The following is a 19,801-nucleotide window of genomic DNA, read 5'->3' as shown; positions in this document are numbered from 1 at the left end:
AAAGCAGATTTTGTTGGCCTTTATTGCCCAGCAGTGGGGAGTAATACAGAAGTCTCAGGGGTTTTGAATCACTGTGTGGGGCTCATTGCAAACCCCTATGGAGTGCTTCGACGTCCCAGCAAAATATATTGGGCTAGCCTTGGGTTGTTGGGTCTTCTTTGCCCTGAATTGCTTGGATAATGGCATGTGTCTTCCGTGTTCACTCATGCCACCTTGGGCAACTTCCTTCGAGCAGGTGCAGCAGTTAGTGGAAGACATCAAACACATCCTGGACCGTCGACTGGAAGAATTGGACTGGATGGATGAGGAGACACGGCGGGCGGCTAGAGCCAAGGTAGGCAGCCGGCGATGGGCAGGGTTGTGTGGGGAGGAACCAAAGAAGAATCTACCCAGACCCAGAAGCCACACACTGAGCATTGTGCCCTAGAGGTCAAGAAAGGGCTAGGCATATCAGCTCCTTTGTGAGATGATAAAGGGCCAGAAACTAAGCCTGATGAGGAACGGTTGAAGGAGCTGGGTATGTTTAGCCTGGAAAAGAGGAGACTGGGAGGAGATAGGATAGCCACCTTCAAATGTCTCAAGGACTGTCTCATGGAAGAGGGAGCAAGCTTGTTTTCCTCTACCCTCTAGAGTAGAGGGTAGGACTTGAAATAATGGATTTGTGAAAATACAGGAGATTCTGACTAAACACCAGGAATTCCTTTCCGTTGTTTGACAGTGGAACGGTCTCCCTCAGAAGGCAGTGGACTCTCCTTCCCTGGAGTTTTTTAAGCAGAGGTTGGATTTCTTAGAATTTTGAAGTGTCAGGCACAAATTCTGTCTGTGGCTGTAGCCCAAACGTAGCAGAGTTTTCCTGCACAGCACAGAAGCTAGTTGAGGTGGAAATGACTAGTCGGCTAGACGCAGAATAACTATTTACAGGATTTATTAAAGAAAATAAAAGCAGCAGAGTTTCTGCATACAAAGCAAAGCAAAATAAATCCATTCTCTCTCTCTCTCTCTCTCTCTCTCTCTCTCTCTCTCTCTCTCTCTCTCTCTCTCTCTCTCTCTCTCTCTCTCTCTCTCTCCAACCACACGCAGCACTCCTACTCCTAACACCCAACAAGAAACTACTGTGCTAGCATTCCTAGATAACAGAGTTCAGTGCTGGTCATTAACCAATCAGAGAGTAGTTTCCAGGCCAGGCAGGCCTTGGCTTTCTGCCAAGAGTAAATTGACACTGCCTTGAGTTAATTATGTGAAGCAAGAATCTGTAAGTTTCCCATGAGAACCAATTAACAGAAACTGAACAGGATTGCCATCTGTCATGGGTGCTTTATCTGAGATTCCTGCATTGCAGAGGGGTTGGGCTAGATGGGCCTTTGGATTCTAGGATTTGATGGGCTAGATGGGCCTTTGATTCTAGGATTCTATGACTTTGAGAAATCTTTTGTACTCACAACCCAGGAGGCACAAAAGGAAGGCACTATTTATCCATCCATCCATCCATCCATCTATGATTCTAAGAATATTTATGAACTTCCAGTTCCAGCTCATTAAAAAAAATATCATGGCAGTGTACTATAGAATAATCAGAAGGGCATACAAGTATAAAATCACCAAAGGAGAACAAATAACTGACGCTGATTCAAATTAATTCCCTAAAAATGCTTGGTGGAACGGAAACATTTTCATGGCTGTTGACGGAATATCAACATGGGAGGTGCCTGTTTGATTCCATTGGGAATGTGCTCCAAATTACTGGTGCCGCTGCGCACCACGAGGCCTTGGTGTGCCTAGGAATGAAATGAAGGTGATGTGACGTTGGGACAGACAGGAAGGCTTCTCCAGGCGATCACAGTGATCTGGCCGGTGTGTAAGAGACAAGGTGGTCCTTCGAGCAACCTGGCTATGGCCGTGGGGATGTGTTTGGCACTCTGGGAACCCTGGGAGCTGCCTTCTACTGAGTCACACCCATGGGTCTGTCTATCTAGCTTAATGCTGTCTACACTGACTGGCAGTGGCTCTCCAGGTCTTCATGCAGGGTTCCTCTCCCACCCATATCTGGAGATGGTGAAGGTTGAACCTTCTACATGCAAAGTAGATGCTCTTCCACTCAGCTACAGACCTCCTATGGACACTCTTATTTTTATTCATTGCATTTATATCCCACCATTTTCTCCAAGGATCATACATGGTCTTCCTACACATTGATCCCCACAACAGTCCTGTGAGGTAGGTCGGGTTAGAATCATAGAATTGTAGAGTTGGAAGGGAAGAACCAGATGCACAAATATAAGATGGGGGACACCTGGCTCGCTAGCAGTACATATGAAAAGGATCCAGGGGCCTTGGTGGACCACAGGCTTAACAGGAGTCCACAGGGCGGTGCAGCAGTGAAAAAAACGAACACTGTTCTAGGCTGCATCAGGTCTAGTGTCCAGGTCAAGGAAAGTCATAGTACTGCTCTATTCTGCCTTGGTCAGACCACAGCTGGAATATTGTGTCCAGTTCTGGGCACCACAGTTTAAGAAGGATGTTGACAAGCTGGAAGGTGTGCAGAGGAGGGTGAGCAAGATTATAAAGGGTCTGGAAACCAAGCCTTATGAAGAATGGTTCAGAGGCTGGAGGTCATCCAGCGAGCTTCATGGCTGAGTGGAGATTTGAACTCTGGTCTCCCAGGTCCTAGTCCACCACTCTTAACCACTAAACCCATAGTAGGTGTGGGTTATTGTCCTCCACCGCCAGGGTCAAAGAGAGGTGGAATCGCTAGGGACCTCCCTTTAAGCTCTGGTCTGCCTTTTGAAGGTGCAAATGGCTTTTAGGTAACAGTGGGTTCCCCAGCATTGCTGATGTGGCTCACGGGTTCTTGAGGATTGTCTTGTGCAGGTCACTCCAGCTGTCTTGCCTCTCAGGTATCTGAGTCCTGCTTCTCTTGCAGCTGCAACACATGATGGTGATGATCGGCTACCCAGACTTCCTGCTCAACCCAGAAGCGATTGACAAGGAATACGAGGCAAGCATGCCAGGAGCCCACTGCCCACGCTTCCTGGGGTGGGGTGGGGTGGGATCCTCCCTGGGCAGAGAGTGGCAGCCCAACCAATTAATCAACTAAAGGGTTTTCCGTTGATTAATCACCTGTGTTTAAATAATGCCCGGTGGTAAGGTGAGGAAAGAGCCTTCCTGTTTATGGAATTCTTTCCCCAAGGGAGATCACCTAACACTTACATTGATGTGTTTTCAGCACTAGGCAAAGACCTTTTTGATTTTCCTAGGCTTTTAACATCAGAGGAGTTTTAAGTAGCTGCTTCTATTTTATCCTGCTGTTTTGTTGATTACTGGGGTTTCCCCCCCCCCCAATTGCATTTTTCTAATGGTTTTTTTATTGTGTTTTGCAATGGATTTGTTGTTCTCATCATATGAAGCCACCTTTGTAATTATAAACTGAAGGGCAGCACGCAAGAAATAAAAACAGAAATACAGAGAGCTGCCCCCCTCTGTGCTACAATAGTAGCTCACCTGGCCTAGGTAATGTGGTCGTGTTATGGTCCATGGGGTCACGAAGAGTCGGACACGACTAAACGACTAAACAGCAACATCCTATTTTACAGGAAACAGCCCTTAGAGGGGGTCCTCTATCTCAGTGACCCACAAGTGGGTCACAAAGCCTGTGCCAATGGGTTGCAAGTTTATAAGTAAACCCAAAGTAAATGTTGTTTTTACTCCTTAACTCGGTGGTTTCCAACCAATGTGCCAATGGCCTCTGTCCCTCTTTCCTTCCTTCCCTCCTCTGATGCCCTCTTGCATCTTTGCCTCCCAAAGGCTTGCACAGCTGTTCATTGCAGCAGCCCTGGCTACAAGCTCCCCAGACGAATGGTGCCTCTGGCACTGGCCAGGGGGTGCTTCCCAGGCCCCTGTGGGGCAGTATGAGGAGGCACTTCTCTTTGGGGCAGGGGGGGGCAGCTCAGAGATCAGGGGCGGCAGCTGCGGCTACCCCAAGGACTTCCAAGGAGAAGGGAGAAGAGAGGAGGCTGAGGGCACACCCCACAAGGGAGGGTGTTCGAAAAAGGGTGAGGGGCTGCCAGCTCTGCAGGCAAGGGGTGAGCTAACTGGGCTCCTGAGCCCCACAGGGGTGCCACAGAAAGAAGGTAGTTGGTCAAGGGAGCCATGGACCCAAAAAGGTTGAAAACCCCTCCCTTAACTGGTATGATGAATGCCTCTTACAGTTTTTTGTTTTGCTGGCATATTATAATGCTGCTGCATTGACAGACACAAAAAGGCTTCAGTCTTGCATTTTAACCCTTGGGAACCTCTCTCTAGTAGCTCATGAAAGATCTCGTAACAGTTCCACAAGTTGTTTTCAGTGACTGTTACAGGTCATTTCTGGTGTGAGGTACAATAGTCACTAAAAACAGCTCCCTGTACGAGCAGCTTGTGGCCAACTGTCAGTGGATCAGTGCCAAGATTAGTGAACAGTTGAGCCAAGGGTAATATGAAGTTTGCTTCAACAAAATAATAATATCTTTATTGTATGTCGGACAACCATCTAAACCTCACTGGCAAAATGCAGGCTCAACCATCCCTCTGATACTTGCCTAATTTTTTCGTGAAACATTCATTGTTCAGTGAAACAATTCATTAGTGATTTTCAAACATTACAAATTACAAACATTCACAAAAACAAAAAACAAAAAAACAAGAATAAAAACATAAAAAAGCAAAACATATAAATTCTAACATTTTAATTAACATTGTAGACTTCCTTGATTCCCCTCACACTGGGTCCATTTTTAACTATAAAATTAAGCTATTTTAAGTTATTATCTTAAATCATTATAACACATTTTTTCATTATCTCACAACTATTTCTATTCTTAAAAGCATCGACTATCTTCCACCCATAATTCATCTTAGTCCAAATCTAAATTTATTTTCCCATCCATCTATCCTCTATTTCTCCCCTTAGCCTCAAATTTATACCCAAAATTTTTCCATACATTCAAATATTATTTCTTTTATCATAATAACATTTAAACACTTAAATCTAATTCAGCCCCCCCCCTCCCCTGGACTCAGGGTCTCCCAGATGAATCAGCCAGTTCCATAGGTCATTCCAGTTTCGGGTCATCTTGATCAGTAGAAAAAAATAACATCCATTATTACTCCTCGCCCCACTCCCGCTCTTTCACCCCCTATCCACCACTCTCCCTTCTTTGTCCCCTGCTGCCTTCCCAATTTCCTAGCTGTTGCACAATACCATCCAACTACATTTCCACTTTTCAGCCCTGTCTCCATTTTGGTTCCCCTTAAGTTCTGGCCCCAGCATGGATCCTGTCCTCCCTTCAACCTTTATGCTTTTAGTCTTCTTCTTCTTTGGCGATCACTCGTAGCTGAGTAAGATTATCTTCCATAAACACGGTTTTAATAATGAGTCTGCAAGTGACTATGGAGGCCAATTCTGGATCCACACGTCCTTCCACAGTGGGGACATAGGTTTCCGGGTGGGAGTTGATCACGGTGAGGGTTTGCCAAGTGTGCCTGCCTCTTAGCACGTTTCTCCCTTGCCTCCTGAGTTCGAGTGTCTTCAAAGCCCACAACACCTTTGGTAAAGGCTGTTCTCCAACTGGAGCACTTGCAGGCAAGTGTTTCCCAGTTGTTGGTCTTTATACTCAATTTTTTAGATTTGCCTTGAGACAGTCTTTAAACCTCTTTTGTTGACCACCAGCATTATGCTTTCCATTTTAAAGTTTGGAATAGAGTAGTTGCTTTGGAAGACTATAATCAGGCATCCGCACAACATGACCAGTCCAACGAAGTTGATGTTGAAGAATCATTGCTTTTAGTATAACTGTTATAGCTTATGAAGCCATATCCTACAATCAGATTGTTGCTGCTTTTATGTTCCCAAAAGCAAAGCTGTGGCGCTGTGGGTTAAACCACAGAGCCTAGGGCTTGTCGATCAGAAGGTCGGAGGTTCAAATCCCTGCAACGGGGTGAGCTCCCGTTGTTCAGTCCCAGCTCCTGCCAACCTAGCAGTTCGAAAGCACGGCAAAGTGCAAGTAGATAAATAGGTACCTCTACAGCAGGAAGGTAAACGGTGTTTCCGTGCACTGCTCTGGTTCGCCAGAAGCGGCTTTGTCATGCTGGCCACATGACCTGGAAGCTGTACGCCGGCTCCCTCGGCCAATAATGTGAGATGACTGCCGCAACCCCAGAGTCGGTCACAACTGGACCTAATAGTCAGGGGTCCCTTTACCTTTACCACATTAATGCAAGCTGAATTGGAACAAACGGCAGTCTTTTCCTTTTTCTTTTGAGGATTGCCGTTTGTTGTGATTTAGCACTAAAGAGCAGGCTTTCCAGGGGGAAGTGGCAAAACCTCTCGGACCCATGCCTAGTAAACATGAGACAAATGGAAAACCTTTTGGAATCATACTTTCTAGGCATGGATCAAGTGTGGATGAGCCCTTTGCAGGTGAATACAGCTCACCTGGTTACAACCTTTCCTGCTATGGCGAGGTGTACTTCTATTTAAATTATAATAATTAGTCCTAAACTCACATGTGTGCATGGAGGTTAGCATATGCACATTTTATGCACATGAGTGCCCTTTTTTTGGTGGTGGCGCATAAATGCCCCACCATGCTCAGTCCTGCCTGCATGAGCCGCTTAGCTTCTCTCCGGGGTTTGCAACAGGGGTCTTGGACCTGGGACCTTTTGGCATGTATCACTGAGCTACAGCCCTTCCCCAAATCCTTCAGCCTAATTTCACTTGTCTCCTTCCACAGTTTGAGGTCCATGAGAAAACCTACTTCAAGAACATCCTCAACAGCATCAAATTCAGCATTAAGCTGTCAGTGAAGAAGATCCGGCAGGAAGTGGACAAGTCGGCGTAGGTATCCCTCCTTTTGACAGGAAGTGTGCAGCTCAGGCCAGCTTGTGGAGAGCCTGAACCCTGAGATATCCCAAGCAGGGAGAGCCTATAAATATTGCACCTAAATTCTCAAGAAAGCTACTGTGGACTGGAGGTCTGAATTTGGTGGTACTTCCAGCATTGGTCCCGATTTGTTTGCAGGGAGGTTAGACATTTGCTACTGATTGAGCTACTGATTGCTTGTGGGGAGGTCAGACACTGTTGCATCAAGCATCATCCCACACTTTCTGTGCATTTTCCTATCTCTGTCTTTCCGGCTTTTCTTTCTTTTTTGAAGTGTGTTTGCTGCACAGGAGTGTCAGATCCATCTTAATTGTGCAATCAGAGTTTCCTGGTATGTGACGGAATCCCTCTTGGAAACAGGGACAGCCTGGGAGTCACACACACCCCAGTCTCTCCCCCCCCCCACCTACTTCCTCAGTCTTTCCTTTCTTTGTCTGTTCATTTCCCCAGGCTTGAGCAGCCTCTAGTGGCTGGCGGCAACAGCGCAGGGACGTTGCCTCCTTTGAACCAAACCCGCTATCGAAAAGTACAGTATGTTTGAACCAGCCAGTGTTTTTCACGCAACACACAAGCAGGTGTTGAGTTCATCCAAGATTGATGGCTCGGACCTGGTTGCTCTGAGAACAGGGTTTCCCAAACTTGGGTCTCCAGCTGTTTTTGAACTACAACTCCCATCATCCCTTGCAAGCAGGACCGGTGGTCAGGGATGATGGGAGTTGTAGTCCAAAAACAGCTGGAGACCCATGTTTGGGAAACACTGCTCTGAGAATGAAGGAAGTGATTTTGTGAGGACTGGTTCATGAATTTCCATGCGGGCAGAAGCCTCCGAATTCCTGTAGCTGTTTCCGACAGCTGCTACAGGAACCCTTGGAGCACCTGCTTCCTGCTCCCTTAGCACAGGGTTGGGGAACCTGTTGTTGGACTACAACCTCCGTCATTCCCAAGCACTGGTCATGCTAGCGGGGACTGATGAGAATCGAAGTCCAACAATATCTGGAAGCTGGCAAGTCTCCCATCCCTTAGCAGCACCAGCACTGATACTTCCTGCCGCTTTCTTGACTTGCCTCTAGTAATAGAAAAGAAATTCAGTGTGTTCTCTGCCTTCTGGAGGACATAAGAGACCCCATCTCATTCCTGTGCGGACAGATGTTGTCTTCTGCATCTAACAGTTATTGGATCAAGCAGGCCTCACTTTGTGCTGCAAGCAGACCTCTCTTGATCAAGGTGTGTTTTCTCGTTGCAGGTGGCTGTTGCCTCCCCAGGCGCTGAACGCTTACTACCTTCCCAACAAGAACCAAATGGGTATGGACCCATTTGCATTTCTGGATATCTCGTGGGACTGGGTAGCTCATGGGAAAGGGAAGTCGCATAGTGGAATTCATTCCCCCTCCTTCCTTCAAAAGCCAAGACTTCCCTTGGGTGAGAGTCAGGAATTGGCATTGCCACGGCCCAGCTATGCACTCCAGAACACCATTTCCTTGAAATGCCACCCAAGCGGGCTCCATATTTAGACTGCTAGAGACTGAATCTCAAAATCTCAGTATAGCAGCCAACAAATCTTGCTCTCCACTGGGGTTAGGAATCCTACCTTTATTTGGAAAGGCCGCTCCATACCTACATGACCTATGCAATCCCCACCAACGCAGAGCTTTTTCCCTCGCAAGATTTAACATTATGCCATGTTACGCATGTTACACATTACACAGGTGGCGCTGTGGGTTAAACCACAGAGCCTAGAGCTTGCCGATCAGAAGGTCGGCGGTTTGAATCCCTGCGGCGGGGTGAACTCCCTTTGCTCTGTCCCAGCTCCTGCCAACCTAGCAGTTCGAAAGCACGTCAAAGTGCAAGTAGATAAATAGGTACCGTTCCAGCGGAGAGGTAAACGGCGTTTCCGTGTGCTGCTCTGGTTCACCAGAAGCGGTTTTGTCATGCTGGCCACATGACCTCAAAGCTGTATGCTGGCTCCCTTGGCCAATAACACGAGATGAGCACCGCAACCCCAGAGTCGGTCACGACTGGTCCGAATGGTCAGGGGTCCCTTTACATGTTCCATTCTGCAGGGAAGGTTCTCGAAGGCTCCACATTTGCTGAGAATTTCTGTTCCCTTACCATCTTTGTCTCATTTCTCCTCAGTGTTCCCAGCTGGAATTCTTCAACCCACGCTGTATGACCCAGAGTTTCCACAGTAAGTGCTTTCCCTGCACACCGGGAGTGCATCATGGGCTTCTGGAAGGGAAATGGGTGCTTTGTGTGTGGTTCTGATGGTGGCGATTCAGGCTGGAGCAGCTCTCTTCAACCTTGTGTCTCTAGATTCCGTTGGACTGCAACTCCCATCATCCCCTGCCAGCTTCGTCAGTGGTCAGGGGTGATGGGACTTGTAGTCCAACGACATCTGGGCAGCCCATGGCTGAAGAATTGTGGGCTGGTGGGTTTCAGTCCAGCCCTTCTGTTCTCTAGGCCAAGTTTTGTGGTGGTGTTGAGCCGTCCCTTGAAAGGAATTCCTTCCTCCATAGGAGCATCCAGGCTCTGCTTTTTTCATCAGACATCTCGTGTGTGTGTGTGTGTGTGTGTGTGTGTGTGTGTGAACTGTGAAAATGTGCTTTTCGAAAAGTGTGCTGAAAAGTGGCAATGTTTGTTCTGAAGAGAAAGTATCAGCCTGGGGCAGATTCAGAAGACAGTCCTGACCTGGATCATGCCCCTCTAGCCCCTTGCGGATTTCAAGCCTAAAATTCTCCATCCGTTGGCAGTATCTGGGCTCTCACCTGTTCCCCACCACCCTCTATGCCACTGCCACCCCACAGCTTTATCCCCATATGCTTCATCTCCCACCTACAGGTCCCTGAATTACGGCGGGATCGGAACAATTATTGGACATGAGCTGACACATGGTTACGATGACTGGGGTGAGCTCTCTCTTCCCCCTCCCTTCCCCAAACCTATTTCGGGGCCTGTCAATAATCTTCCCGAACCTTCCCAAAACCTAATAACCAGGCCAGCCTGATTCCTTTTCGCTGCTTGAGGCAGAAACATTCAGCTTCCAATTCAATTCAGTTTATGGAAGCCAACCAGACGGGTGGCTGAATATTACTTCAGTATTGCTGATGGGCCTCTAAGAGATTTTTTAAAGCATTAAATGGTTTCATAAATGCTTTTTAATAAATGGTGGTTCGGCATCAACCTCTCACACCTGAGGGAACCAGGTTAGCTTAGAACAGGGTTTCCCAAACTTGGGTCTACGGCTGTTTTTGGACTACAACTCCCATCATCCCTGACCACTGGTCCTGCTAGCTAGGGGTGATGAGAGTTGTAGTCCAAAAACAGCTGGAGACCTAAGTTTGGGAAACCCTGGCTTAGAAGGATCATGATGGAAAACCCACAGGTTTGTCCTGAAACACCTCGCCCATGCTGCCTGCCCCCAAGAATCCGCCACCTGAAGCGGTTGCTTCACTCTGCCTCATAGTAGAACCGGTCCTGGCCTGGATTGAAGGGAGGCCTTGCAGCTGCTCCCACCGAAACTGCAAATGTCTACCAGAGGCCATCCATTCTCATTCTTTCATCTGCATATTGAGGCACGGAACAGGCATGCTTTCCCAAAACACGAAACCCTTCCCTCACTCATAAATATGGGCTTTTCAACTTAAGTTTGAATATATCCATCATGGACCTCTGGACTCAACAATGTCCTATATTCTTAATATTTAAAAATATGTTTCTGTCCTGTGGCTACTTCTGTTCTAAGCCTTATCTTAGCTTCCCCCTCCCTTGGCAAACATCTGGCCAATCAATGAATTATTTCTGTAAAAACTTGAGCGTTCTTGATGCTTGTTCTCACATTACACTGAACCCAGGTACAGGGGCGTAGGAAGGGAGGGGTGATGGGGCGCTCCGCCCCGGGCAGCACAATCCCGAGGGCACCATGGCGGCTGCCCCACCCACCCGCACTGGGTGCCCCACCCCCAGAACTTGCGCCACGCCCCTACGGGCGGCACACTACGCCCCCAGAACGCGCACCAGCCCCCGCCCCCGGTGCCGGAGAATGAAGCTCCGCCAGTGCCCAGGTACAAGCTCTCTCTACACATGTGCAAGGGGTTTCTTTGAAAGTGTGAACACTTTGCAGATGCACGCAGCTCGGCTCTCGTGTACACAGGTACGCAAAGCGTACACTCATTGAACATTACGTGTGAATAACCTGCAGGAGTGTTTATAACATGTGAACACTCCTTTATTATTCATCTAAATTAGAACAAATATTATTGGTAAACAAAGATAAATTCATAACAAATTTATATCAAATTATATTAAAATGGAACACAGAAAAAGAAATGACCAAAGAGTATATGATCAAATGGAGCCAGGATATAGGACAGCCAATAACAATGAAAGATTGGGAAAATCTTTGGAAAAGAGATCTAAACTTCACACCAAATTACGATTTGAGAGAAAACATATTAAAAATGCAAAGCAGATGGTACATAACACCAATCAAAATGGCTAGATTCTATCCAGGAACAAGTAACATCTGTTGGAAATGCAACCAAGAAGTGGGAACTAATATACACATGTGGTGGAATTGCAATAAAATCAGGGTGTATTGGGAATCGATTTATAGAGAATTAAAGAAAATTTTGAAATATTCATTTAAGAAATGTCCGAAATTATTCCTTTTGGGGATGATACCAAATGACATCAAGCCTAGAGATGTATTAGCTATGTGACATCCGCTGCAAGAATCCTGATCGCAAAAAGTTGGAAAACTACAAGTGCCCCCAGTAAAGAAGAATGGCAAGAAAAATTATTTAACTATTACAATTTGGCGAAAAAATATGATGAAATCAATAGCATAAAGAATAAAGATTCACAAAATAATTGGAAACCATTTTTAAATTATTTACAAAAGAAGCTAGAAAACCCAAATTATATTTCGGACATTTAAAGGGCTCTATAATAAAATATTAACAATAACTGAAGTAATGTAATGGAATTAGTAAAGCAAAGAGGATGAGGAGGATTAAATGCTGTAAGAAATATTAGGGAATAGAAGAACAAGGTATGCAAAATGTATAAAGGAGAAGGGGGACAAGTTTAGATACGGTTGTGAAGTCAATGGGACGGGGAGGGTGGGGAGGGAATTAGGGGGGAAACTACCGGGAGAGAACGGAATAAGAACAATGTACAAATTATAGTTGTAATACTCATTTTATTGTACTGACTGTGAAACATAATAAAGTTTATTTTTTTAAAAAAAAACACATGTGAACACTCCTGCAGTCAAACCACAATAGAATAGCAGCAAAATCTCTGAGGTCACCCTTGTGACTGACCCTTATCTGTCCCGCTTTGCAGGAGGCCAGTACGATCGCCACGGCAACCTGATGCACTGGTGGACCGACTCCTCCTACAGCAAGTTCCTCAAGAAGGCAGAGTGCATCGTCAACCTGTACGACAACTTCACCGTCTACAACCAGAGGGTGAGCCGGGGTGTGCAATGGCACCTTTAGCTGAAAGGGGGAGAGCTCCTTTGCAAAGGGTCCGCCGTAGAACCCGAAGCCAGTGTTAGCAAATATGTGGGAAATGCCCAAATTTCCAGCTCCACTGTCCATGTTTTTAAAAGATGAAATTTTGGGACCTCGCATCTGCATTTGCCCTTTGACTGTGACATTTCCCCACAATATCCAGATATCGGCTTGTTATTTAAGGCAGGCATCAAATCCGAAAACACCCCCCCCCCTTCAGAAGCTGTCAAAATTCTGAATGGCGTTGTGCATCATCACTCAAATCTAGTTCGATATTAAATACTATCACAGCATGGCTATCAAATAATGTTATCAATAGGTAGATATCAAATATTCCGAAAATGAACAACAAATATTCACATAACTGGAGAATATTTAATGAGACCCACTTAATTTTTTTGTCATTGTATTTTTAACAGGGCGTTCTTGATTTGTTCTTAATAGCTGTGTTTTAAATTGTTGTAACCCACCCTGGGAACTTAGGGCCAAGGGCAGGCGATAAATTAAAATAATGAAAACGAAAATTTGCAGAGGAGAATTTGAGGAACAAATTTATTATAGCTCTGATCGCTGTAACCGAGCACGTCCTCTGGGGAGAGTCAAAAGTCTGGAGTCCACTGGAGAGCCAGGTAATGATTACCATACCAGACTAGAACCTGGGAGACCTGAGTTCAAATCCCCACTCAGCCATGGGGCTAAACTGGGTGACCTTGGGCCCGTCACAACCTCTCAGTCTGGCCTACCTCACAGGGTCGCTGTGAGGATAAAATGGAGAGCGGGGAGAGAGGTGTGTATGCCAGCCACCTTGAGCACCTTGGAGAAAAAGCAGGGTGCAAATGTCATAATAAATAAATAGAATAGATGAATAGGGTTTGTGCCCTTAGTACTGTCTATTTGCCAAGCTATAGGAAGCAGCTGTGGCAAATTATAACTCAATGGCCAAGAGGAAGAGTTACGCCACCCCTCGAAGGAGGCGGACCTGTATTTTGGCCCACTGTCATATAGACAGGTAAGAAACAAATGCCCAGCAAATGCATGGTAGGGGTGACTTTGCTCCCTTCAGTGGCAGAACATAGTTCTACAGTTACCATGGCATTCGGAGGCTGGCATCTTGGTGCCAGCTGGCAACTTCCAAAGAGGCTGCATTTGCTGAACTAGACGTCACATCCGGGTCACCTGGCAGTCAGTGCTGGATGCCAGCCCTGGAAAGGGGCAATTGAATGTTTGCCCGATGCCCATCCGTTAAAGGCAGTGGAGCCCCGGCACTAAAAAAGGTGGCAATCCAACTTTTGGGATGTGTGGGAACACACTCAAGCCTTTATATGAACATATAGTGCTGGGTGAAGTGTAAGGAGGGAGGAACAGGGGTTGAGCGAGGCGTTTTCAAAGGGTGAGGCAGGAGTGGTAAAGAGATTCAAGGGCAAAGAAACAGGGATTTTCAACTCTGACAAATAAGAAAGACTAGGAAAGAGAAAGGTTTCTTTGTGTTGATGAGAGTTTGTTTGTCTCAAATTAGACCGGAAATAAACGAGATTACCCGGCAAAAACAAGCTCACGTCTCTCATTGAGTTCATATACATACTTCAGGTGCATATGTAAGATTTGTAATTATATTTTGGGAATAGTTTGTGTTCTTATGTTGCTGCATTGTTTTATACTTTCTTGATGTCTCATGATCCTATTACAAAGCAGTTGCGTTCTGCGCTATAAATTAAGCACTGCTAGGCTTTGTTTCTTTTTGTTTCCGAGTGTTTTCCATATCTTTTTTTTTAAAATTATTTTTTATTAGTTTTATAACAGACTTAAAAAGAAAAATACAAAGCAAAAATACAGATTGACAAAAAAAAGAAAGAAATACACAAAAAATAAAAATATGTAAAAAAAGAAGAAAATAAAAAATATTGTGTTTAACATTTACTAGTATAATTCTTAAACCTGTGACTTCCTCCCTCCTCCCTTCCACGTTTCTATTAATACCTATTGCAGCGCTCTCGCCTTCATCATTCTTAACATTTTCTAAAATCTAAACATTGTAACTGTTTACAACTAATTTCTTTCTATACATTTGTACTTATAAACTTTACTTCTTATAATTTTTTAACTATAAGACTAGCTCCTTTCTTCTTTAAACTCTTGCATCTATAGCCTCATTATACTTCCACTTCCCTTATTGTCCATCTTTAATCTTATAATTCTTTTCCAGATATAACTTAAACTTCCCCCATTCTTCTTCTGCCGACTTCATTCCCTTGTCGCAGATTCTCCCAGTCAGTTCAGACAGTTCCATGTATTCCATCAACTTCAGTTGCCATTCATCAATCGTTGGTAGATTTTCTGATTTCCAAGTCCTTGCTAATACAAGTCTAGCTGCTGTTGTGGCATACAAAAAAAAAGTAATATCTTTCTTTGGCAATTCCTTCCCTATAATTCCAAGTAGAAAAGCCTCTGGTTTTTTAACAAATGTGGCCCAGAGAAAAAATTGGTGTGGCCCAGAGAAAAAAGTTTGAGAACCTCTGTTCTCAATACTGGGCTTTTGTGGGATGGTGGAAAAGGAGCATCTCCAATCCTAACTCTACTCTGTCTGTCTGTCTCTGTCTTTCTTACAGGTGAACGGGAAGCATACCCTTGGGGAGAACATTGCCGATATGGGGGGACTTAAGCTCGCCTACTATGTAAGTCCCCCCCCCGTCCCCCGAGGGAAGAGGAGTTCCCAGACCCGTGCAAGAGTGCTTTTCACACTGTGCCTAGTTAACTGTGGAACTCCCTCCCACAAGAGGCAGTGATGGCCACCAGCTTGGAGGCCTTTAAAAGAGGATTAGATGATTTCATGGGAGAGCAGTCTAATGGCGGTTCCCTCATTGCGAGAAGTGAGGTTACAGGGAACCAGGCAGAGGGCCTTCTCGGTAGTGGCACCCGTCCTGTGGAACGCCCTCCCAGCAGATGTCAAGGCAATAAGTAACTATTTTACTTTTAGAAGACAACTGAAGGCGGCCCTGCTTAGGGAAGTTTTTAATGTTTAATGCTGTACTGTTTTAATATTCGGTTGGAAGCCGCCCAGAGTGGCTGGGGAAACCCAGCCAGATGGGCGGGGTATAAATAATAATTATTATTATTATTATTATTATTATTATTATTATTATTATTATTATCCACAGCATTCCACCCCACTGTGGTTTCAGCTCACTTTTGATTTGTATCCCGCCTTTCTGCATTGCTGATGAAACTGCAAAATGCACACAGAGGTAGCATATCTTCTAGCAATCCTAAACCCATAGTAAAAAAAAAGACTATAAAACAAAACAACTTATACCTAATGAAGGAATGCTCAATTGTCCATTAGAATGTAAACGTATGCAATAAAATTAACTCTCAAAACTTTGGCAGATTATTATTAAACAGAATTTCACTCTCAACCATCATGACAAATCGTTACTGAATTATAATGGATAAGAAATAACAGCAAAGAGTCTTAAACGAGCCAGACATTTCCGGATACCGATGGCACCGAGGGACCATGTTCCTCAGTATTTGTATAAGAAACACAATTTGTTAAGTTTTTCCCCCTGTCAGGGACTCAAGACATCTTACAGACAACAAATAAGAATGCCTAAAAACACAGAGGAAAAACCAGGATTCAAAAGCTCTGCCCTTTGGATACTTTTAGCAATTTCACTTTTACGGAGGGTCCCTGCAGGGAGGGTTGGGGAACAGCCACCTCATTTCACTGAGTGAGACATTCTCTTGCAGGCCTATCAGAAGTGGGTGCGGGAAAACGGTCCCGAGAACCCTCTCCACCCGCTCAAATACACCCACGAACAACTTTTCTTCATCGCTTTTGCCCAGGTAAGGTCTGTGTGCCTGGGGAACAATTCCTTGGGGTTCCTGGATCAGACCCCAAAGGCTTGAGCAAACATTGCTGCCCTGTCTCATCAGACTGAGGCATCTCCAAAGCATTCTCAACTCACTAATGCGCCCTTCAGCATCCTGGCTCCCAAGCAGATGTTCTGGACTACAACTCCCATCAGCCCCTGCCAGGAGTCCAAGCCATCTGCAGAGATCCAGGCTGGTGAAGGAAAGGCTGCACTCAGGAGCTTACAGGAGGGGTGGGCCCAGATCCTTATCAGGATCAACATTGTGAGCCAAATTTGACAGGTGTGGTGTTTAAAGGAGAGAAGGCTGCATCAAAGAGCACTTTTGCAAAGAGCTTAAAGGCAGTTTTACTGTTCTTGTTTTCAGCCTCTGGAGACTGAAATGGGTGTGTGTGTGGGTGTGTGTGTAAGTTTTAATGACCTTTAGCTTGAGGGCACTCTGCTATTGCCACAGACAGCAGCAAGAAGCTAAGAAGAAAGAGAGGAAGGGAAGAGGAATCAAAAGCGGATGCAATTTTTAACAAATGAAGAACAACAAAAATCATTTTGAAAGCAAAACAGGGGAGGGATTCATGCACACTTGTTTCTGCCTTTCCTAACATTTGCCAGAGACCCCTGTTGCGTGTTTAGACCTTTAAACCTCCCCGTATAAATGAATTCAGACAAGACTCAAATTTTGGTTTTTGGCAGAATTTAGGGGCCACAACTTTATTGATTACATCAGGTGAATGGTTCGACTAGCTCCCTGCAGGTAGCACTGACCCAGGGCGCCAGCATAGGTGAACACCCGGAATGGCGGAAAGCCGGGGGCATGCTATGTCCACCACCCAGACGTCCCCCTGGACTCAGGCACGGGCACAACCCCTTGCAGGGTTGACCAAACCATTGAGTCCCTGGATTCCTTTAACGGAATACCCTTCACACAGGGATGGCGAGAGGGTTCCCCCATCCCTAGCACCTGAACCAGAGCCTATCCGCAACCTTACAAGTTGTGGCGATTTGCTACGCGGCAGGCGAAAGCCAAGTGGCACCAGCCAATCAGCCCAGTGGGGAAAATTCCCGTCGTGCCCATGTCCCAAGGACAGATGACGGCATAGCAAGGTCAAGCGCGCAAGCCCTAAAAGTAGGGAGAGGAGGTGGGCGGGGGTTCCGATGCACTGACCCAAAGAGGAAGCTCTGAGTCACGTGCATGGGCATATATAGGTCCCTTGATCGGTTTGGCTAGCATCCCATTGGCCTGATGAACCCAGCATCAAGGGACCTACCAATAGGGTGTTGTGGCTATCCAAACGTACCCACCCACAACACAGGGATCGGTTGCCAGGTCGCACCGCAACACGTGCCCTCTTTGAGGGAGGATACCAGCTGCTACCACCATTGTGCCGCACAGACAAAGGCGTTTCCGGTGGAGGGCTAGAGCGGGCTGCCTGGTCTCTAAGACAAAGATGCTTAAGACACTGGCTAAGGACCTTGGAGCCACAGGCCCGACCTTCCCTCCCTCCCTCCCCACTCTCTGACAGATCCAGCCTCCCACTTCTTGCTTCTTCTCCCTGCAGAATTGGTGCATCAAACGGCGCTCGCAATCCATCTACCTGCAGGTCCTGACCGACAAACACGCCCCTGAACACTACAGGTACCTGGCTTTGTGTGCGTCTGCGTGTTTGTGTGCAAGAGTAGCAGGCAGGAAGGAGAAGGGCTGGCCAAGGGATGCCATTTGGGTTTGGCTTGCACTGGCTGCCCATAAGATATGGGACCAGGTTCAAGGTGCTTGCATTAATTTACAAGGCCCTTGACGACTTGGGTCCAGAATACCCCTGGAGCCATCCCATCCCTTATATTCCTGCTCGACCTCTGAGGTTTTTGCAGGAATCCCTGCTTGGGTGAATGGCTCATATCTAACAGGAGTTCTGTGTTTTGTATTGTGGGCCCAATTTTGTGAAATTCCCTTCTTGTTGAGATCAGGTAGATCCCCTCCCTATTGAACGTCCGGGACATCCTAAAGACTTTTATTTCATTTCACTTCATCCCAGCAGGCTTTTTTTTTTATCAAAATAAATTTATTTATTTGGGTTTTTCAAATGAAAATTTTACAAGAACATAACTTGCAATATAGATACAAGATTCCACAGAATCTCCTGGGCTTCCCTCCTCCCCTTTGTGGGTCCTATTGTTAGTCCTTTCCTCCTGCATCTCTTATAATAATCCAAATCTTTTGCATCTCCGTTATGTCCAAAATTCACTGTTAAACTACAGGTGTTATTCCAATCCCACTAACGATTTTAGCTGCTTACAATGTTCTTTTAAGATAGATTATAAATTTTCCCCATTCCGTATTAAAATTCTGGTCTTCCTGATTTCTGAGTCTTCTGGTCATTTTTTGCTATTTCGACATAGTCCATCAACTTGATCTGCCATTCTTATCGGGTTGGGCCTTTTTCTTCTTTCCATCTCCAGCAGGCTTTTTAAAATTGACTTCTGAATTTATAGTTTTGACTCATTTTTATTCCTACTGTATTATGGCTCTTGTACATTGCTGAGATTAAGCAGAGCATAGATTGTTGAAATAAAACAAATAAAACGTGAGCGCTCTCGTGTTCCGAGAGCCTTGCTTGCCAACCCACAGCTGACGGTCGCCCTACGTGGTCTCCTTGCTTGACTGCTCAGCAAATTTCCCCTGCCAGGCTGGGGGCATCCCTGGTAGACCAGCCTTCCCAGGCCTTTCCTCTAAAAGCAGGCAGGCTGATATCTCAGTTTGGGACATAGTGTGTTTGCATGTTGAGTGAGGCAGGAGAAACCTTCAGGCGAGCAACTGCAGCCAGGGAAATCGTGTGTTTTGGATTCTGATTTGAGAGATGCACTGGTTTGGGGAATGGGGCTATGAGAGATTTCATACCTGAGTCAGATGAAAACTGGGGAATAAATGGAATTAAATTAACAATAAATTTAGATTAGATAGGATAGATTAGATGGCCTTTTGGGTCCCTTCCAAATCTTCTATGATTCTATTATTCTAATTCTTTGGAGCTGCCAGGGGCTTAAATCGGAAGCAGTTCCCTCCCAGCGGTCAGGGTGCAGCTGCCAGATCTTGAGAAGGAGGAGCAAAGAGTGAATCTGAGCATGTGAAAAGTGCTTTCCTCTTTCTACCAAGCCCCTGCGGCCAGCCTCCACATGAGGACTCAAGGGTTGCAAAACAGGAGAGGCATCTTAGGTGCAGTCCCAGGAGGCAATGCTTCTCGTTTTATACAACAATCCTTCTCAGGCTTTTCGTGGCTGCTGTTGTGTTATTCCTCCCTTCTTTCCCTCTCCCCTGTAGGGTCCTGGGCAGCGTCTCGCAGTTCGAGGAGTTCGGCCGGGTCTTCCACTGCCCCAAGAACTCGCCCATGAACCCAGCTCACAAATGCTCCGTCTGGTGAAAGAGCCGCCCGCTCCATCCTGAAACACTCGCCGAGCTCACTTGCCACCACTCTAAACCTCGTTGCCCACCGCCTGGACATAGAAAAATG

General features: G+C 45.9%; 1 protein-coding gene across 1 annotated transcript in view; it reads left to right on the top strand.

The window, feature by feature from the left end:
• Positions 1–19,801, top strand: part of ECEL1 (endothelin converting enzyme like 1) — a 44,914-nt gene extending 25,113 nt beyond the window's left edge. Inside the window, 11 exon segments of the mRNA XM_035133227.2 lie at positions 236–334; positions 2,921–2,995; positions 6,768–6,871; positions 8,160–8,218; positions 9,050–9,101; positions 9,752–9,819; positions 12,260–12,384; positions 15,036–15,101; positions 16,177–16,272; positions 17,855–17,931; positions 19,612–19,801. Coding sequence (XP_034989118.2) covers positions 236–334; positions 2,921–2,995; positions 6,768–6,871; positions 8,160–8,218; positions 9,050–9,101; positions 9,752–9,819; positions 12,260–12,384; positions 15,036–15,101; positions 16,177–16,272; positions 17,855–17,931; positions 19,612–19,711 — 921 coding nt within the window. The 3' untranslated portion in view covers positions 19,712–19,801.

The sequence above is a fragment of the Zootoca vivipara genome, chromosome 5 (assembly GCF_963506605.1).
Source record: "Zootoca vivipara chromosome 5, rZooViv1.1, whole genome shotgun sequence".
Classification (NCBI taxonomy): domain Eukaryota; kingdom Metazoa; phylum Chordata; class Lepidosauria; order Squamata; family Lacertidae; genus Zootoca; species Zootoca vivipara.
This window is presented reverse-complemented; position numbering and strand designations above follow the sequence as displayed.